The sequence below is a fragment of the Oncorhynchus nerka genome, linkage group LG11 (assembly GCF_034236695.1).
Source record: "Oncorhynchus nerka isolate Pitt River linkage group LG11, Oner_Uvic_2.0, whole genome shotgun sequence".
Lineage (NCBI taxonomy): Eukaryota > Metazoa > Chordata > Actinopteri > Salmoniformes > Salmonidae > Oncorhynchus > Oncorhynchus nerka.
Window position 1 is genome coordinate 13371367 of NC_088406.1, and position 22659 is coordinate 13394025.

Sequence of the window (22659 nt, forward strand, 5' to 3'; positions counted from 1 at the left end):
TCTTCATTCTTCTGTTTGCTTGTCTACATTGCTTGTCTACGTTACTGGCTAAGCATTGCCAGTAAATCACAAAGTCCTTTCATAGTTTCTCTGATCATCTTAGTTTGAACCCCGGACTGTTGACATGGATCTAAATCACAAATATCCACTTGACCTTTCACCCCTATCCGTTAGCACTAATTGTACAATGTATAGAAATACATCCACCTGCCTCGATGTTTATTTGGTAACAAGAAAAAGATAATGTGGTTGAATATGCATCAAGGCGTCTCCTAGACCAGGTATTCTCAAACTGGGTTACGTTCAACGCCGTCGGGGGATACGCCAAATACATTTGATTTATTTTTTCACATATTCAAACGATCCATTTTATATTTTCCAATGGGATTGTACATTTGGGTGAGGTTTTCTCACCTGAGTAGCCTCGGTTTCCTGCCCTATTTTTTTTTTAACCATCTAGTGTAGAGAGAAATATCAACACAATGTCATATACCGGTAACCTAGTCAAATCATTAACCTTCAATCACATTAACTGTTATCCAATCACATTAACTGTTATCCAATCACATTAACTGTTATCCAATCACATTAACTGTTATCCAATCACATTAACTTTTATCCAAACACATTAACTGTTACTCTCTCGCGGGAATTCCGCTAACGGTCCATATGTAGCCAAACGTAGCTGCTGCTCATTCTGTTTGCTCGAAAATGGTTTTTAAAAAAAGTAAGGCCCGCGTCCATAGAAACCCATACCAGCCCTGCTGGGAGTACTGCTAATACCAGCCCTGCTGGGAGTACTGCTAATACCAGCCCTGCTGGGAGTACTGCTAATACCAGCCCTGCTGGGAGTACTGCTAACACCAGCCCTGCTGGGAGTACTGCTAACACCAGCCCTGCTGGGAGTACTGCTAACACCAGCCCTGCTGGGAGTAATACCAGCCCTGCTGGAGAACTGCTAACACCACCAGCCCTGCTGGGAGTACTGCTAATACCAGCCCTGCTGGGAGTACTGCTAATACCAGCCCTGCTGGGAGAACTGCTAATACCAGCCCTGCTGGGAGTACTGCTAATACCAGCCCTGCTGGGAGAACTGCTAATACCAGCCCTGCTGGGAGTACTGCTAATACCAGCCCTGCTGGGAGTACTGCTAATACCAGCCCTGCTGGGAGTACTGCTAATAACGCTGTTAAGACACTGATGCCCTTTGCAACTACGTACCTACGTGGAGAGTGGATTCTCGGCCCTCACTAGCATGAAAACTAAATACAGGCACAGACTGTTTGGAAAATGATTTAAGACTGAGACTCGCTCCAATACAACCCAACATTGCAAAGTTATGTGCATCCTTTCAAGCACACCCTTCTCAATAACCTGCAGTGAGTTATTCACAAGTTTTGATGAACAAATAAGGTTTTATATGTAAGATGGTTACATAAAGAGCAAAATGATTGATTATTATTTGTGCTCTGGTCCTTTAAGAGCTCTTCCCATGAGCTGGGTTGTGACAAAAACCTCACACTCGTTCTTTAATAAATGTATCATATAGTGTTTGGCAGGCTTACAATGATGAAGAAGAAACAACATTTGAGTGGGCTGACCCTGGTATGCAGCTGAAGGTTGAATGTTTGAAGGGGTACGGGACTAAAACACGCTGTCCTAGAGGATGGTGTCTGAGGAATAAACATAGTGAGTAAACATGTTGAGTCGTGCTGAGCAGCTACAGAGAGGGGAAATGATACGGTCCATCTCACAGGAAATCAAACTGCTCTGAAGAGAACCACATTAAATAAGAGAAGTGAGAGCGAGAGAGAAAAGGAAGAGGAAAATACTTGAAACACACATTTCACCTCTCTCCCACCTTTACCCCAAGGCCCAAGCTAATCTCATCATCCATGTCTCCTCTTCCTCTGTGGTGTCACACTCCTGTGTTCCCCAGGGGGGTTCTGGGATGTTAGAGGAGTGGGAACATTTTCAGAGGTGACTCATTACTGTGCTAATAGCAGGCTGACACCACGTACACACACACACACACACACACACACACACACACCATACAGTCATGCAGGAGTGTTCAGTGATGCTAAGGCCTGTCATCTGAAGTCATGGAGGCTGTTCTCTCCTATTGGATGGCTTCCATTATTTCATGGTTGAATAACTAGGTATGAATCATTTAAATTTCTCTGCTATTGCCAGAGGCCAAATCCTAACTTGAGAGACGAATACATATCCTCCCCCGCTCTATTTAAAAAACATAACAATAAAAAAAAACAGTTTATTCAGTTTTACACACATAAGACAACACAAAACAATTGAAATAATATACTCAACTAGAAAAAATACATGTAAAAAAGAATAGCTATAAAGAAGGTGTTCAACACACCTGGCAAAAGGCTACAGAGGTTAAAGGGCAATCTGTAGTACAGGGACAGAGAGGACACCTCACCATTGTTCCTGTAAACAGATAAGGGATAAGGGTGGAGAAATGCAACCACACTCATAGACAGTCATGGCCACAGACCGACCATCCACTGTACCAAAAATAAAGTTGACAATGCTTTAAAATGGTATGTAAGTGCAAACAAAATGTAAAAAACAGGGCAAAACAACCTCACATTTTAGCATTTTAGTCTCTGGCAGGGCAAGATGAACAAGGCACCCGCAAGGCACATTCATTATGAATCAATAGGCACATCATCAACCTTAATCCCCCCCCAAAAAAACCCCACAAAGAAATGCTCATCCAACCACTAAGTCACAGGGGAGTCATACAGATTGTATTATTGTTTTAATATGGATGACATCAGAGGATGGACTGTTTAAAGTGGTACCGGAACCAAGCCTGATAAAACAGTTTGGGGTTCCCACGTGTATCTAGTTTCAGAGAGCAACACACATCTCCCACCCAATAAAGATGGGGGTGCTGCCATCTTCCAGTCCTCTAGTATTAGCCGTCTAGCTAAAAGAGTTGTATAAGCAACAGTGTCCGACTGGATTCTTGATAGGGGGGTACCCATGGGCAGTACTCCAAAAAGGTCTGTAAGGGGAGACGGATCTATAACAGTGTCATATATATCAGAGAAACATTTAAATATTAATTCCCAGAAACCTGACAGTTTATGACAGCCCCAAAACATATGCAACAGTGTGGCTGGTTCCACTTTACATCTGACACAGGTAGGATCAAAATCAGAGAATATTCTTCCAAGTTTGGCCCCCGACCAGTGGATACGGTGAACCACCTTGAATTGAATGAGGCTGTGTCTAGTGCTAAAAGAGGACGAGTGCACCCTGTGCAGCACAGAGTCCCAGGCGTCTTCCCCAAGATCCTCCCCCAAAATCCTTTTCCCATCGAGTCTTTAAAGGCACCAAAGAAGGGTTCGGTAAGTCATCAATGATTGAATATACGTCTGCAATTGCGTCCCCCTAGGAAAGTTGTTTAGCTCAAAGAAGCTCTCTATAGCTGCACTCGCAGGCCTATGGGGAAATGCAGGTGTGCTAGCTCTGACAAAGTTCCTAGTCTGTAGAGAGCGGAAGAAGTGGGATTGGGGAAGCTTGAACTTTTCCTGTAGCTGAGCAAAAGAGGCAAATGTTTCATCAAAGAATAATTGGGCAAGTGAAGAGAGGCCCAGTGAGTACCAGATGCCAAAATCCCTATCATTTAAAGATGAAGGAAATAAAATGTTCTGATTTGATTGGGCCTGATAGAGAAAAGCCTGGGAGGTTAAAGGCTAAACTAATCTGATTCCACATTTTAAGAGACTGCTTTCCAACACACATTTTGCCTAGGGACACTGGGAGAGACGAGCACAACACAGAAGACAGTGCAGCAGGTTCACATGATTCAGACTCCATCTGGACCCAGAGTGGTCTAGGGCCAGTAGGATCAGTCTGCATTCAGACTCCATCTGGACCCAGAGTGGTCTAGGGCCAGTAGGATCAGTCTGCATTCAGACTCCATCTGGACCCAGAGTGGTCTAGGGCCAGTAGGATCAGTCTGCATTCAGACTCCATCTGGACCCAGAGTGGTCTAGGGCCAGTAGGATCAGTCTGCATTCAGACTCCATCTGGACCCAGAGTGGTCTAGGGCCAGTAGGATCAGTCTGCATTCAGACTCCATCTGGACCCAGAGTGGTCTAGGGCCAGTAGGATCAGTCTGCAGCCAGTACAGAAGGGCTCTGAAATGTGCAGCCCAATAGTATGTCTAAAAATTAGGACAAAATGTTAGTCTGTACCAAAGCCATGGGAGAAAAATAACAAATCTTTATCCACGCAATGAATCTGGGGCCAAAGCCAAATTTATAAAGGGCAGCTGTTAGGTAGTCCCACTCAACATGGTCAAAAGCTTTTTCCTCATCAAGCGAGTCCACCACCTCCGGGTCCCCCGACACTGGGGACTACAGTATATTCATAAGGTGTCTAATATTGAAGAAAACGAATGCTTATTTCTCACAAAGCCAGTCTGGTCAGAGTGTATTACTTGGTTGAGCAAGCCTTCCATACGGATGGCTAAGAACTTGGCTAGGATTTTGTAATCACAGTTTAAAAGCGAGATTGGGCGATAGGATCCACATTCCAGGGGTCTTTGTTTTTCTTTCATAGTAATGAAATTGAAGCCTGGTAAAAATCTAGGCGGTAGCTTTGATGTATTAAGGCACATCCTTTAGAATTAGGTTGGAAATCCATCTGGACCCGGTGATTTACCAGTTTTCATTGCAGACACTGCTGATGCAATCTCCTCAGGTGTCAATTCTTCTTCTAGACAGTCATGGGAGTCTGTATCAATTGAAGGCATATTCAGACCATTAAAGAATGAATCAATCAGCAAAGGTTCTTGAGGAGATTCAGAGGTGTACAGCGCAGAGTGAGATTGTTTGAATTGATCCTTGATCTCTTCATGCAGAACTATTGTGGCACCAGACAGGGTCCTTATTTGTGCGATTAAACGTGAGGCCTCAGATTTACGGATCTGATGTGCAAGGAGTTTACTGGCCTTGTCGCCTTGTTCATACACTCTGTACCGAGCTCGCAAGAGTAACTGTTCAGCTTGTCTGGTAGAGAGCTCATCAAGTAGTTGTTATTTGGTAGTTGGCGCTCTTTATGTAGATCAGAGGAAGGATCTGTAGCATACTTCTCATCCAATGCGGCTATGGACTCGCTCAGGTCTCGAAGCCGCTGAGAGAGAGCTTTGTTTTTGTTGGCTGTATAAGAAATAATTTGCCCACGTAGGTATGCTTTGAGAGACTCCCATATGGTAGAGCAGGACATACCTGGTGTTGAATTAGTTTCCAGGAATAAGGTGATTTCAGAATAAATGGAATTGACAAACTCCTTATCTGAGAGTAAAATGGGGTTAAGGTGCCATTGATAACACATAGGAGGTCGCTGGGGAACCTCTAGTTCAAGCATTAACGGTGATTGGTCAGAGATAACAATACTCTCATAAGTACACCACCGAAGGTTAGGCAGAAGTGTTTTTTACTCAAAAAGAAGTAATCAATGCGGGAGTATGTTTGATGAACATGAGAATAAAAGGAATACTGTCTATTTGTAGGGGGTAGGAAACGCCAGGCCTCAAACATAGCATATTTCTGAAGGAAAGATTGAATAGGTAGGGCACATTTAGATGGGCCTGTAGTTCTTTGTGAGGACTTGTCAAGAACTGGGGACATTGTACAGTTAAACCCCCCCCCCCCTGCCTAAAATCAACAAATGGGAATCTAAATTGGGTATAGCAGATAAAAAGGTAGAAATTAAACTTGTGTCATCCCAATTGGGAGCATAAATACAAACCAAAACAAGAGGACTAGAAAACAGTCTGTGAGAGTGAGGTGTTAAATGCAAACCCACAGTCCCGCTCTTTAAAGTCATGTTTTGTGTTAGTGGATCAAGCAGCAAAAAGAGAGAAAAAAAATAAACAATGAATCCCGTGTGCTCAAAATGACGAAAGCACCACTTGCAGATGTATATAATTATATTCCCATTCTTATAACAGGCATTGAGAGAGAAAATAAATCACATGTATCAAGGCTCTCAACCAAAAACCTAATTGGAAGTAAGCGAATCGTAGTAAGATGATAATATATATATATATATAAATAATAATTGTCTAGTTGGAAGATAAGACAACTTCTAGCTGTCACGGACCGGCTCGAAGTAACAAAAAGGGAGACAAAGTGGAGATAAGGAATAACAAAATATATTTATTAACTAAAGTAAACTATATACAATTGACAATGGTGTGTGTAGTCAGTAACCAGCAGTGTAAGTGAGTGGTTGCGTGCATAAATGTGATAATGAGAGGTGTTGAAAGGTGCCAACGCAAACAAACAAAACAGCCACAAAAATGCCATAACCAAAATCTATCAGTGTGTCTGCATGGAGAGAGTCTCCTCAATGAATGGGGAAGAGGTGTATTTATCCCGGGACACACCCGGGCCCAGGTGTGTCCCATGTCGCTGACGACCCTCACAGCTCCGCCCGCCGAGATCCTAATAAGGAAAACAAGAGCAAAGAGAAAGAATATGGCAGACAGGGTCGTCACAATAGCCAAGACCAAAAAACGATGTATGTGCAACGTTGAAAGTTTGCTGGGAATAAATTATGTTCAAAACCTTTAACATTGAATTGAAGACCCCCCAAAAACGTGTAGCCTCGGGAACATTTACTGTTTACTGGGTCGGTACAAACTGATGCAGTAAACAAATAACCAAACATATTTGAGACACTATGTAAACAAACTGAATAGGTGAATGACAGCCTGGAAACCAAGGAGTTAAGTAAACCCTTAATACACTGACATTAAAATGACTGAATGCTTGTAAGGCCAAGCACACTAGATGATCAAAACATTAGACCACATCAAATAAGTCTGAGTGAGTTCGCCAACTCCCCCAACTATACAAGACTAGTACGTTATAAAGTACGTTATAACTAAACATAGTTGTACCACAGGTGGGGAACTTACTATCCACTGTTCCACAGCAACAGTTGCTGATCTATGATCACAACTCTCCTGTACCTATTTCAGGTCTGCAGCCAGGCGTTTCACGTCAGCCTCCAGGGAGGTAGTTAAGTCGGAGTCACTAGCAGGGGTCTCCAGTGCTGCAATCGTCGTAGTGTGCACCTCTGATGTTGTGTTGAGTGATGTGATTATTGGCACCGTATCGTTCCGCAGGATGGTTAGATCTGCTTTTAAAGTATCAGAAACCTCCTGTATTCAGGCCTCAATCGTAGCAACTTCCTCCGTTCATTTGAACTATCTCAGAGCGTAGTAGTTTGATGGCCTCGAGAATGTTCATTTCAGCGCCGCCAGGCCAGGCCGCACCCCCGGGTAAAGTGTGAGTCTCTGGGCCCTCAGACTCAGGAGAGGGCGGTGATGAGAGTAGATCTTGTAGGCCGGGTTTTCTCTAAGTCATGTTTTTGGCCATGCTGACATTCGAAAGCAAAGTGTTCTTGGTTTTTTATTTTACCTTTATTTAACTAGGCAAGTCAGTTAAGAACAAATTCTTATTTTCAATGACGGCCTAGGAACACTGGGTTAACTGCCTGTTCAGGGGCAGAACAACAAATGTGTACCTTGTCAGCTCGGGGGTTTGAACTTGCAACCTTCCGGTTACTAGTCCAACGCTCTAACCACCTTTTACGGAAAGGGATCACCAAACTAATATTAGAAAATAAATACGGTTTTGCTGCAAAATTCACATAAACTTTAAGAATATTGTGGGAGCAAACGGAAAACACGTCAGTCGCACATTGTGCCCCTAGCGGCCCCAAGTTTATTTTTATTTTGACAAAGATGCATGATTTAAATGAAGGTTTGACTTAAACATACACCTCAATTTAGTATTCAGCCCCAAAGGAATGTCCCAACTATGTAGTATTACTAATAGTATTCAGCCCCAAAGGAATGTCCCAACTATGTAGTATTACTAATAGTATTCAGCCCCAAAGGAATGTCCCAACTATGTAGTATTACTAATAGTATTCAGCTCCAAAGGAATGTCCCAACTATGTAGTATTACTAATAGTATTCAGCCCCAAAGGAATGTCCCAACTATGTAGTATTACTAATAGTATTCAGCTCCAAAGGAATGTCCCAACTATGTAGTATTACTAATAGTATTCAGCCCAAAAGGAATGTCCCAACTATGTAGTATTACTAATAGTATTGCAAGTACCATCATGCAGCCTTGGTGTTCTTCCGGCGCCGACTGAGATGGCCGCCTCGCTTCGCGTTCCTAGGAAACTATGCAGTTTTTTGTTTTTTTACGTGTTATTTCTTACATTAGTACCCCAGGTCATCTTAGGTTTCATTACATACAGTCGAGAAGAACTACTGAATATAAGATCAGCGCCAACTCACCATCAGTACGACCAAGAATATGTTTTCCGCGACGCGGATCCGGTGTTCTGCCTTACAAACAGGACAACGGAATGGATCGCATGCAGCGACCCAAGGAAACGACTCCGAAAAAGAGGGAAACGAGGCGGTGTTCTGGTCAGACTCCGAAAAAGGGCACATCGCGCACCACTCCCCAGCATTCTTCTTGCCAATGTCCAGTCTCTTGACAACAAGGTTGACGAAATCCGAGCAAGGGTAGCATTCCAGAGGGACATCAGAGACTGCAACGTTCTCTGCTTCACAGAAACATGGCTTACTGGGAAGACGCTATCCGAGGCGGTGCAGCCAACGGGTTTCTCCACGCATCGCGCCGACAGAAACAAACATCTTTCTGGTAAGAAGAGTGGCGGGGGCGTATGCCTCATGACTAACGAGACATGGTGTGATGAAGGAAACATACAGGAACTCAAATCCTTCTGTTCACCTGATTTAGAATTCCTCACAATCAAATGTAGACCGCATTATCTTCCAAGAGAATTCTCCTCGATTATAATCACAGCCGTATATATCCCCCCCAAGCAGACACATCGATGGCTCTGAACGAACTTTATTTAACTCTTTGCAAACTGGAAACCATTTATCCGGAGGCTGCATTCATTGTAGCTGGGGATTTTAACAAAGCTAATCTGAAAACAAGACTCCCTAAATTTTACCAGCATATCGATTGCGCAACCAGGGGTGGTAAAACCTTGGATCATTGTTACTCTAACTTCCGCGACGCATATAAGGCCCTGCCCCGCCCCCTTTCGGAAAAGCTGACCACGACTCCATTTTGCTGATCCCTGCCTACAGGCAGAAACTAAAACAAGAGGCTCCCACGCTGAGGTCTGTCCAACGCTGGTCAGACCAAGCTGACTCCACACTCCAAGACTGCTTCCATCACGTGGACTGGGACATGTTTCAGTATTGCGTCAGATGGAAATATTGACGAATACGCTGATTCGGTGTGCGAGTTCATTAGAACGTGCGTCGAAGATGTCGTTCCCATAGCAACGATAAAAACATTCCCAAACCAGAAACCGTGGATTGATGGCAGCATTCGCGTGAAACTGAAAGCGCGAACCACTGCTTTTAATCAGGGCAAGGTGTCTGGTAATATGTCCGAATATAAACAATGCAGCTATTCCCTCCGCAAGGCTATTAAACAAGCTAAGCGTCAGTACAGAGACAAAGTGGAATCTCAATTCAATGGCTCAGACACAAGAGGCATGTGGCAGGGTCTACAGTCAATCACGGACTACAAGAAGAAACCCAGCCCAGTCACGGACCAGGATGTCTTGCTCCCAGGCAGACTAAATCACTTTTTGCCCGCTTTGAGGACAATACAGTGCCACTGACACGGCCTGCAACGAAAACATGCGGTCTCTCCTTCACTGCAGCCGAGGTGAGTAAGACATTTAAACGTGTTAACCCTCGCAAGGCTGCAGGCCCAGACGGCATCCCCAGCCGCGCCCTCAGAGCATGCGCAGACCAGCTGGCCGGTGTGTTTACGGACATATTCAATCAATCCCTATACCAGTCTGCTGTTCCCACATGCTTCAAGAGGGCCACCATTGTTCCTGTTCCCAAGAAAGCTAAGGTAACTGAGCTAAACGACTACCGCCCGTAGCACTCACTTCCGTCATCATGAAGTGCTTTGAGAGACTAGTCAAGGACCATATCACCTCCACCCTACCTGACACCCTAGACCCACTCCAATTTGCTTACCGCCCAAATAGGTCCACAGACGATGCAATCTCAACCACACTGCACACTGCCCTAACCCACCTGGACAAGAGGAATACCTATGTGAGAATGCTGTTCATCGACTACAGCTCGGCATTCAATACCATAGTACCCTCCAAGCTCGTCATCAAGCTCGAGACCCTGGGTCTCGACCCCGCCCTGTGCAACTGGGTACTGGACTTCCTGACGGGCCGCCCACAGGTGGTGAGGGTAGGCAACAACATCTCCTCCCGCTGATCCTCAACACGGGGGCCCCACAAGGGTGCGTTCTGAGCCCTCTCCTGTACTCCCTGTTCACCCACGACTGCGTGGCCATGCACGCCTCCAACTCAATCATCAAGTTTGCGGACGACACAACAGTGGTAGGCTTGATTACCAACAACGACGAGACGGCCTACAGGGAGGAGGTGAGGGCCCTTGGAGTGTGGTGTCAGGAAAATAACCTCACACTCAACGTCAACAAAACTAAGGAGATGATTGTGGACTTCAGGAAACAGCAGAGGGAACACCCCCCTATCCACATCGATGGATCAGTAGTGGAGAGGGTAGCAAGTTTTAAGTTCCTCGGCATACACATCACAGACAAACTGAATTGGTCCACTCACACTGACAGCGTCGTGAAGAAGGCGCAGCAGCGCCTCTTCAACCTCAGGAGGCTGAAGAAATTTGGCTTGTCACCAAAAGCACTCACAAACTTCTACAGATGCACAATCGAGAGCATCCTGGCGGGCTGTATCACCGCCTGGTACGGCAACTGCTCCGCCCTCAACCGTAAGGCTCTCCAGAGGGTAGTGAGGTCTGCACAAAGCATCACCGGGGCAAACTACCTGCCCTCCAGGACACCTACACCACCCGATGTTACAGGAAGGCCATAAAGATCATCAAGGACATCAACCACCCGAACCACTGCCTGTTCACCCCGCTATCATCCAGAAGGCGAGGTCAGTACAGGTGCATCAAAGCTGGGACCGAGAGACTGAAAAACAGCTTCTATCTCAAGGCCATCAGACTGTTAAACAGCAATCACTAACATTGAGTGGCTGCTGCCAACACACTGTCATTGACACTGACCCAACTCCAGCCACTTTAATAATGGGAATTGATGGGAAATGATGTAAATATATCACTAGCCACTTTAAACAATGCTACCTTATATAATGTTACTTACCCTACATTATTCATCTCATATGCATATGTATATACTGTACTCTAGATCATCGACTGCATTCTTATGTCACTAGCCACTTTAACTATGCCACTTTGTTTACTTTGTCTACATACTCATCTCATATGTATATACTGTACTCGATACCATCTACTGTATGCTGCTCTGTACCATCACTCATTCATATATCCTTATGTACATATTCCTTATCCCCTTACACTGTGTATAAGACAGTAGTTTTGGAATTGTTAGTTAGATTACTTGTTGGTTATCACTGCATTGTCGGAACTAGAAGCACAAGCATTTCGCTACACTCGCATTAACATCTGCTAACCATGTGTATGTGACAAATACAATTTGATTTGATTTGATTTGTCCAGAGAGAACAAGGTAATGGACACTCAGTGTTCTAGAGTTGTTGTCCAGAGAGACCAAGGTAAAGGACACTCAGTGTTCTAGAGTTGTTGTCCAGAGAGAACAAGGTAAAGGACACTCAGTGTTCTAGAGTTGTTGTCCAGAGAGACCAAGGTAAAGGACACTCAGTGGTCTAGAGTTGTTGTCCAGAGAGACCAAGGTAATGGACACTCAGTGCTCTAGAGTTGTTGTCCAGAGAGAACAAGGTAAAGGATACTCAGTGTTCTAGAGTTGTTGTCTAGAGAGAACAAGTTAATGGACACTCAGTGTTCTAGAGTTGTTGTCCAGAGAGAACAAGGTAATGGACACTCAGTGTTCTAGAGTTGTTGTCCAGAGAGAACAAGGTAATGGACACTCAGTGCTCTAGAGTTGTTGTCCAGAGAGACCAAGGTAATGGACACTCAGTGCTCTAGAGTTGTTGTCTGGAGAGACCAAGGTAATGGACACTCAGTGCTCTAGAGTTGTTTTCTGGAGAGACCAAGGTAATGGACACTCAGTGCTCTAGAGTTGTTGTCCAGAGAGACCAAGGTTATGGACACTCAGTGCTCTAGAGTTGCTGTCTGGAGAGAACAAGGTAAAGGACACTCAGTGCTCTAGAGTTGTTGTCCAAAGAGAACAAGGTAATGGACACTCAGTGTTCTAGAGTTGTTGTCTGGAGAGACCAAGGTAATGGACACTCAGTGCTCTAGAGTTGTTGTCTGGAGAGACCAAGGTAATGGACACTCAGTGCTCTAGAGTTGTTGTCCGGAGAGACCAAGGTAATGGACACTCAGTGCTCTAGAGTTGCTGTCTGGAGAGAACAAGGTAAAGGACACTCAGTGCTCTAGAGTTGTTGTCCGGAGAGATCAAGGTAATGGACACTCAGTGCTCTAGAGTTGTTGTCCGGAGAGACCAAGGTAATGGACACTCAGTGCTCTAGAGTTGTTGTCCGGAGAGACCAAGGTCATGGACACTCAGTGCTCTAGAGTTGTTGTCCGGAGAGACCAAGGTAATGGACACTCAGTGCTCTAGAGTTGTTGTCCAGAGAGACCAAGGTAATGGACACTCAGTGCTCTAGAGTTGTTGTCCAGAGAGACCAAGGTAATGGACACTCAGTGCTCTAGAGTTGTTGTCCAGAGAGACCAAGGTAATGGACACTCAGTGTTCTAGAGGACCTATTGGGTAATTAAGTGGATCACAGGGGAAACAACACTTGTCTACCTAATGAGGTGTGTGTGTGTGTGTGTGTGTGTGTGTGTGTGTGTGTGTGTGTGTGTGGTAAAGACAGAGAATGGGGAGGGGGGTATGGTAGTGTCAGGTAGAGACACTACCACTACCATGTAAATATGCTGTAGGTTTCTGATTGTCTATGGTCTTACCCACCTGGTGAATGTGTTTGTTCTGCTGCAGGAGGAAGTGAAAGACCAGGAGGTCCCAGCAGGAAAAGAGGGAGAACGCAGAAAGGAAGGAGAGATCAACGAGGAAGGGAACTACGAAGAGGAGGAGGAGGAAGGGGGACGGTCCAAGCGGACCAATCAAGAGCGTGCGTGAGAGCAGGAGTCTGTTTGAGTCCAGAACCACAGGGAAGTGATATCAACACCATTATTAAAAAAATAATACAGACGCTACTGGATATGAATGAATGAACTGCTGTTGACAGACAGGATGGGACATTCTGAATGTGACCCGTTAACGTGCGTATCCTGTCTCTCGAGTCACAGAGGTCATTAAACAGTCACCATAAGAGGAGTACTGTCGAAAAGAGAAAAAGAGAAGCCAAGACGGATGGAGGGTGATGGAGGGAGGGAGATGGAGGGAGGGAGAAGGAGATGGAGGGAGGGAGAGAGAGAGATGGAAAGTGGGAAAGAGATGGAGGGAGGGAAGGAGAGAGGGAGAGAGAGGGAGGGAGGGAGATGGAAAGTGGGAACGAGATGGAGGGAGGGAAGGAGAGAGGGAGATGGAGAGAGAGATGGAGGGAGGGAAGGAGAGAGGGATATGGAGGGTCAGAGGGATGTCTGTGATGCCTGTGTTGTACATCCAGTTGGATGTGTTGTGAGGCTCGAGGAGGCTGACTGCTGACCCCACTGTTCTCTGTGTCAGTAGGACAGTGTCATGTAGCTGCCTGATAGAATCTATCTCTCCGGTCCCCCCCCTCCCTCAAAGCCAAGTTCCAACATGAGCCTCAGTGTCTTCCTAGATCAGCCAAATGCCTAACAGCCCAGTCACATAACCCGGTACAAGTAAAAACAACTCTTAACAGTATAAAAACATTGTCTATATTCAGTCATAAAATATACACAATATACAGTATTAGTAGGCCTACTAAAATGTTGTCAGTGTATTATTTATGGAATTACTTTGATTATTATTTATGGAATTTCTAAAGCCCCTTAGTTTGATGTCACAGAACGTTACACATCCTGGTGGCTGCTGGGAGTTGGAGTCCAGGGGGCATGGAATCTTCTGGCAGCTTGGGGATTCCATCCAGAACTCTTAGTTTTGGCAAACAAGAGAACACACTGCAGAGAGGAGAGGGCAACAAAGGGTTGAGACAAAAAAATATAAATCATTCTTGACATTCTATAATCTCCTCACCTACTCTCTATCCCTCACCTCCTCTATCCCTCTATCCCCCCCACCTCCTCTCTCTCCCTCACCTCCTCTATCCCCCTCACCTCCTCTCTCCCCTATCCCCCTCACCCCCTCCCTATCCCTCCCACCTCCTCCCTATCCCTCCCACCACCTCCCTATCCCTCTATCCCCCACCTCCTCTCTCTCCCCCACCTCCTCTCTCCCTCCCACCTCCTCTCTCTCCCTCTATCCCCCTCACCTCCTCCCTACCCCTCCCACCTCCTTCCTATCCCTCTATCCCCCACCTCCTCTCTCCCTCCCTCCCTCCCACCTCCTCTCTCCCTCTATCCTCCCCACCTCCTATCCCTCACTCCCACCTCCTCTCTCTCCCTCTATCCCTTCCACCTCCTCTCTCTCCCTCTATCCCCCCCCACCTCCTCTCTCTCCCTCTCTCTCCCTCTATCCCCCTCACCTCCTCTCTCCCCCTCTATCCCCCTCACCTCCTCTCTCCCTCTATCCCCCACCTCCTCTCTCTCCCTCTATCCCCCACCTCCTCTCTCTCCCTCTATCCCCCACCTCCTCTCTCTCCCTCTATCCCCCACCTCCTCTCTCCCTCTCACCTCCTCTCTCTCCCTCTATCCCCCTCACCTCCTCCCTATCCCTCCCACCTCCTCCCTATCCCTCTATCCCCCACCTCTCTCCCTCCCACCTCCTCCCTATCCCTCCCACCTCCTCCCTATCCCTCTATCCCCCACCTCCTCTCTCCCTCTCTCCCTCCCACCTCCTCTCTCCCCCTCCCACCTCCTCTCTCTCCCTCCCACCTCCGCTCTCTCCCTCCCACCTCCGCTCTCTCCCTCTATCCTCCCCACCTCCTATCCCTCCCTCTATCCCCTCACCTTCTCTCCCTCCCACCTCCTCTCTCTCCCTCTATCCCTTCCACCTCCTCTCTCTCCCTCTATCCCTTCCACCTCCTCTCTCTCCCTCTATCCCCCCACCTCCTCTCTCTCCCTCTATCCCTCTTCACCTCCTCTCTCTCTCCCTCTATCCCCCTCACCTCCTTCCTATCCCTCTATCCCCCACCTCCTCTCCCCCCACCTCCTCTCCCTCCCACCTCCTCCCTATCCCTCCCTCCCCCACCTCCTCTCTCCCTCCCACCCACCTCCTCTCCCTCCCTCTATTCCCCCTCACCGTGCACGGTAGTCCTGTATGTAGTTGACAGGGTTAGATCTGAGTGTGAGGGAGTGGAGTGGGCTGGTTCCCAGAGCCCCCAGCCCCCTCAGTGTGGAGATGCTGTTCTCAGAAAGACACAGGTTCTCCAGGGCCGGGAGCTTTGGCAGCTGACGTATACAGGTCAGGTGGTTACGATGCAGATTCAGGCTTCGGCACCTACACAGTAAAAAAGGGTGTGTGTCACGATCGTCGTATTGAGGAGACCAAAGCGCAGCGTGATGTGAATACATCTTTTTAATGAAAGACGAAAAAACACAAAGTACACTAAACAAACAAACAAACAAAATAACCAAACGACCGTGACCGCTACCAAATCTGAGTGCTGACATGCAACATCACATAGACAATAACCCACCAACCACAATACAAAACAGGATACCTAAATATGGTTCCCAATCAGAGACAACGACAAACACCTGCCTCTGATTGAGAACCATATCAGGCCAAAACACATAGAAATAGACAAACTATACATACAACATAGAATGCCCAATCATATCACACCCTGACCAAACAAAACATAGAAACAAACAATGCAAAATAATGGTCAGAGTGTGACAGGGTGTAAAAAATGAGTGTTGACTTATTTTAACCCAGGAGGAGTGTTTTCAACATTATGAGGAGTCAATGAGCTCTTAGTGTCGGAATTAAATCGTAAAATAATGCAGTCATTGCCGTTGTAAATTCAATTCAATTCAGTGATTAAATAACATTGGAGAGTGTAACTAAACCAGTGTTAAACATTATTAAGACATTTATGTGTGAATTTTAACACCATTTTGAGTCAAATTAACTCTGAAAGTGTGCTACTACCTGTAGTGTAACTTTAACACCATGTGGACTGGGACCAAATGTTATCTGAAACTGTGTTGAATTCAACTATATAGGAGTTCAATTCACACTTTTATTTTTACTGTGTAGAGGAAAGAGGACATTACTATGGTTGTCACTATATGAAGTGAAGATTTGTATTGTGGCTAGTGTAGTAATTTGCAAGCGTATATTGATGCTTTGTATGTAGTGTAGTATAATGGCAGGCTTATAGATGGGCATTGTGGGTAGTGTAGTACCTTGGCAGGCATATAGAACTCAGGTCTGTGAGGGAGTTATTGATCAGCTGCAGTCTCTCCACTCGGATCAGCCTCCTCAGGATCCGACTGAAGTTTTCCTGCTGGAACGGATCTCCCAAGTCCTGATAGGACAGGTTCAGCTCCTGGGAATACCAGGAATACAGGGAGAGGTTACACACACACACACACACACACACAACATACACATGCACACACATGCACACACACACACGCACACACACAACATACACATGCACACACATGCACACACAGGCACTCACACACATGCTTGTTATACACATAGTACAGTATGTCTCTGAGTTGTAACTCACCACACAATTCTCCCAGTTCTCTTGAAGCCTCTCCTCCCACCTCTGCCCTTCTTCCTCTCTCCTCTTCCTCCTCCCCCTTTCCAAGGGGGTGTCATCCTTTCTCAGAAAGAGGTCCTCCACTGACGGCCCTGGTTGATATAATGATGACAGCAGTTACTTATGAGAACTGAGATGAGAGCAAAATAAAATTATTAAAAAGTCAAAGGTTGCCAAGGTGGTGACCTCTCTGACCTTCTCTGACCCTGGGACAGGAGAGCTGGTCTCCTTTGACATCACTCTCCTCAAGCCGCTGCCACGACACGAACCTGAACCGGCTGGACGGCAGCTGAGAAACGAGAGGAGAGAGAGGAGAAGGAGAGATGAATAAGAGGAGAAGGAGGACGAAGAGCAAGGGGTTTTAAGCATTGTTTTGCAGACTGGGATCTGAATATGAGAGCCTTGATTGAGGGTGCTCTGTGACCCTCATCCCTGTCTCTGCCTCCACACCTGGGCTTCGACTGTGACCATAACACCCCCCAGCCTAGCCACGTGGGGGACTAGACCCATGCTTGGTGACCCCTGACATCAGAGCCAGGCTTGGAGCCTGTGATTCATCTATAGCATTCTAAACGAGCCCTGACCCCTCTGTGTTGGCAGCCAGGAACTGGATAGGTGTGAGCAATACAGTGATGGCTGCGCCTAGGTTTGAAATGGAAAGGCTAGGGGGTTGAGGCTGTTTTCAGAACAGACAGTATTGGACCAGGCATACTGTTGCAGGATGAGAGGGGCATGTTGTGGGGGGAGGAGCTTTGTAATGGGGTGTCAGAAGATAGGAGGGTACAAGAGCAAGGGCGGAGGACTGGAGGGTGAGAATGTGACGTAAAGTGTGACACTCACAGGAGTTTTGACGATTCCGGAATCTGGACTCTGGTCCACGGAGAGGGGTGTGTGTGTGACGCTGATATCAGAATACTGGGAGGAGTGGGATTTGGGAAAACTGCCACTGCTTGTGTTCACACCTGAGGAACTGGGAGAGGGGGACAACAACACACCTGAGGAACTGGGAGAGAGGGACAACAACACATCTGAGGAACTGGGAGAGAGGGACAACAACACACCTGAGGAACTGGGAGAGAGGGACAACAACACACCTGAGGAACTGGGAGAGAGGGACAACAACACATCTGAGGAACTGGGAGAGAGGGACAACAACACACCTGAGGAACTGGGAGAGAGGGACAACAACACACCTGAGGAACTGGGAGAGAGGGACAACAACACATCTGAGGAACTGGGAGAGAGGGACAACAACACACCTGAGAAACTGGGAGAGGGGGACAACAACACATCTGAGGAACTGGGAGAGAGGGACAACAACACACCTGAGGAACTGGGAGAGAGGGACAACAACACACCTGAGGAACTGGGAGAGAGGGACAACAACACACCTGAGGAACTGGGAGAGGGACAACAACACACCTGAGGAACTGGGAGAGAGGGACAACAACACATCTGAGGAACTGGGAGAGAGGGACAACAACACACCTGAGAAACTGGGAGAGAGGGACAACAACACATCTGAGGAACTGGGAGAGAGGGACAACAACACACCTGAGGAACTGGGAGAGAGGGACAACAACACACCTGAGGAACTGGGAGAGGGGGACAACAACACACCTGAGAAACTGGGAGAGAGGGACAACAACACATCTGAGGAACTGGGAGAGAGGGACAACAACACACCTGAGAAACTGGGAGAGGGGGACAACAACACATCTGAGGAACTGGGAGAGGGGGACAACAACACACCTGAGGAACTGGGAGAGGGGGACAACAACACACCTGAGGAACTGGGAGAGAGGGACAACAACACACCTGAGGAACTGGGAGAGAGGGACAACAACACACCCGAGGAACTGGGAGAGGGGGACAACAACACACCTGAGGAACTGGGAGAGAGGGACAACAACACATCTGAGGAACTGGGAGAGGGGGACAACAACACACCTGAGGAACTGGGAGAGGGGGACAACAACACACCTGAGGAACTGTGAGAGGGGGACAACAACACACCTGAGGAACTGGGAGAGAGGGACAACAACACACCTGAGGAACTGGGAGAGAGGGCCAACAACACACCTGAGGAACTGGGAGAGAGGGACAACAACACACCTGAGGAACTGAGAGAGAGGGACAATCACACACCTGAGGAACTGGGAGAGGGGGACAACAACACATCTGAGGAACTGGGAGAGGGACAACAACACACCTGAGGAACTGGGAGAGAGGGACAACAACACACCTGAGGAACTGGGAGAGGGACAACAACACACCTGAGGAACTGGGAGAGAGGGACAACAACACACCTGAGGAACTGGGAGAGAGGGACAACAACACACCTGAGGAACTGGGAGAGGGGGACAACAACACACCTGAGGCACTGGGAGAGGGGGACAACAACACACCTGAGGAACTGGGAGAGGGGGACAACAACACATCTGAGGAACTGGGAGAGAGGGACAACAACACACCTGAGGAACTGGGAGAGAAGGACAACAACACACCTGAGGAACTGAGAGAGAGGGACAACAACACACCTGAGGAACTGAGAGAGAGGGACAACAACACACCTGAGGAACTGGGAGAGAGGGACAACAACACACCTGAGGAACTGGGAGAGGGGGACAACAACACACCTGAGGAACTGGGAGAGGGACAACAACACACCTGAGGAACTGGGAGAGGGACAATCACACACCTGAGGAACTGGGAGAGGGGGACAACAACACACCTGAGGAACTGGGAGAGAGGGACAACAACACACCTGAGGAACTGGGAGAGAGGGACAACAACACACCTGAGGAACTGGGAGAGAGGGACAACAACACACCTGAGGAACTGGGAGAGGGGGACAACAACACACCTGAGGAACTGGGAGAGGGAGAACAACACACCTGAGGAACTGGGAGAGGGGGACAACAACACACCTGAGGAACTGGGAGAGAGGGACAACAACACACCTGAGGAACTGGGAGAGAGGGACAACAACACACCTGAGGAACTGGGAGAGAGGGACAACAACACATCTGAGGAACTGGGAGAGAGGGACAACGAGGGAGTTTGAGGGTGAAAGATGTAGGAAGAATTGAGTGGGATGAAAGTGAGAAGGGAAAGGGAGGGAAAGGGGGGAGAGGGTAGGAGGAGTGTGAAAACAGAGAGACGGGAGAGAAAGAGAGAGGGAAAATAAACAGCTTCACAGCCAAAAGGAAAAATGTAAATTTTTCATTGCTATGCAGACGACACACAATTAATCTTCTCCTTTCCCCCTTCTGATGACCAGGTGGCGAATCGCATCTCTGCATGTCTGGCAGACATATCCGTGTGGATGACGGATCACCACCTCAAGCTGAACCTCGGCAAGACGGAGCTGCTCTTCCTCCCGGGGAAGGACTGCCCGTTCCATGATCTCGCCATCACGGTTGACAACTCCATTGTGTCCTCCTCCCAGAGCGCTAAGAACCTTGGCGTGATCCTGGACAACACCCTGTCGTTCTCAACTAACATCAAGGCGGTGGCCCGTTCCTGTAGGTTCATGCTCTACAACATCCGCAGAGTACGACCCTGCCTCACACAGGAAGCGGCGCAGGTCCTAATCCAGGCACTTGTCATCTCCCGTCTGGATTACTGCAACTCGCTGTTGGCTGGGCTCCCTGCCTGTGCCATTAAACCCCTACAACTCATCCAGAACGCCGCAGCCCGTCTGGTGTTCAACCTTCCCAAGTTCTCTCACGTCACCCCGCTCCTCCGCTCCCTCCACTGGCTTCCAGTTGAAGCTCGCATCCGCTACAAGACCATGGTGCTTGCCTCACGGAGCTGTGAGGGGAACGGCACCTCAGTACCTCCAGGCTCTGATCAGGCCCTACACCCAAACAAGGGCACTGCGTTCATCCACCTCTGGCCTGCTCGCCTCCCTACCACTGAGGAAGTACAGTTCCCGCTCAGCCCAGTCAAAACTGTTCGCTGCTCTGGCCCCCCAATGGTGGAACAAACTCCCTCACGACGCCAGGACAGCGGAGTCAATCACCACCTTCCGGAGACACCTGAAACCCCACCTCTTTAAGGAATACCTAGGATAGGATAAAGTAATCCCTCTCACCCCCCCTCCCCCTGAAAAGATTTAGATGCACTACTGTTCCACTGGAGGTCATAAGGTGAATGCACCAATTTGTAAGTCGCTCTGGATAAGAGCGTCTGCTAAATGACTTAAATGTAAATGTAATGTAATGTAAATAAATAAATAATGTAAGGTCAAATTAAAATCATCCTAAACATAATAAACATAACATATTCTTCTCTTCAGGCCTATGTTTTTTTTAAATCATAGGCCTAAAGCCTCGGTCTGTCTGTTTCTGTCGCCCATTCTTCAAGGGCGCTTGTAGAAATGGAACTCCTCACGTCCATCCACATTGCTGAAACCCTGACACGCAGCGGTCAGGTTTCGGTTACCGTGAACTCTGCTTTGCGCACCGGATTAGAGCCGTCGCCATAACAGCGGATACCCGACCAGGTGTCATTAGTTAATAATAGCTGCATAAAAGGAACCTGGATAGTAATGTCTTCATAATTATTATCGTCTGTTTTCGTGTAAAGTACTAATAATTGTGAGATTTTTATTTTATCATATACACATTGTCTAGACTATATAACCTACAAGCTTGTTGCATGGAAAAATAACCATGGGCATAAATAATGCAGCCTAGGCTAATGACATTCTGAAGAATTCAAAATCATACCAAATAACCAAATAATGCATTTGGCTTGTTAAGCGTACATTTGTAAACGTTTTCCAACTTGAAGCACTGCTCAATGAAGGATGACATCACAAAGCTATTAAATGACCTCTTTTACCTACCTTTCTGACATCTCCCAAAGTTATACCAAATTTCCTTGGCCTTTAGCGCGTAATGAACGGAGCGGAGTCGTACAACCCTGCGGTTTCCCATGGGAGCGAAATGCCCTGTTAGACCCGAGGTAACGACTGCTCCGGTGTCTGGATGCACACAGAGACTAGCTTCCGTGTAGCACTCGTGTAGCGGGCTGAGGCAGGTCAACCGGGGCAGGTGCACATTGCTTGGCAACGCGGTGAGTCCCGTGCAGGTTGTGCCATAGTTATCTCCGTGTCTCACAGGCAGGGGGGAAGTGAACAGGGGTCATTTAGATTCCAGTACATAGAGACGAATCGACTAGGCCAGGCTAGCAGCGGTAGAAATGATCAAATACATCAAGGTTAAAAGCATTCGGACTGTTATGTATTTCACCAGGACATTCTCAGTTAGCTTTCCTACACTAGTTACCATGGAGAGTAACCTTAACACTTAACTGGAGCCCTTAACACTCAAATAAATACATTTTTGGGGGGATCTGTACAATTACTGCAGGAATCTCTTATCGCTTTGTTGTGACTCGGCGTAGGGGTTGGCACGTAGTCATGTTTTGATTGAGTAGCATTACTTCAATAAATAAACAAGAATGTTATTGATTTATTTTAGACACAAAGGTGATCATTCTTATTTCGTGTTATTGCATCCTTTGAATACAGGAATTAGCTGTTTTGTTTTGTAGGAGAAATATACCATAAAATACACTGTAAGAGAGTGAGAGATTAATGTTACATTCCCCAAAACACTATTCAGTTTGAGCGCAAAGGAAATCAGTCTCTGTGCGTGAAGCGAATGACGTTTTTCCATCGTTCGTTCTGGTGCAAGACCTCCAACAACCTTCGATTCAATT

At 47.1% G+C, this 22659-nt stretch overlaps 1 protein-coding gene across 1 annotated transcript; it reads right to left on the reverse strand.

Moving 5' to 3' along the window:
- Positions 1–6183: 6183 nt before the first annotated feature.
- On the reverse strand, positions 6184–22015 carry LOC115127109 (uncharacterized). The gene is made up of 8 exons (XM_065024237.1): positions 21782–22015; positions 17767–17896; positions 17122–17215; positions 16891–17018; positions 16559–16701; positions 15447–15644; positions 14045–14206; positions 6184–6491 (listed from the first exon to the last, which is right to left on the reverse strand). Exons 1-7 carry the CDS (start codon positions 21790–21792, stop codon positions 14089–14091), a joined length of 822 nt encoding a protein of 273 aa, XP_064880309.1. The 5' UTR covers positions 21793–22015; the 3' UTR covers positions 6184–6491; positions 14045–14088.
- Between the last annotated feature and the right edge of the window lie 644 nt (positions 22016–22659).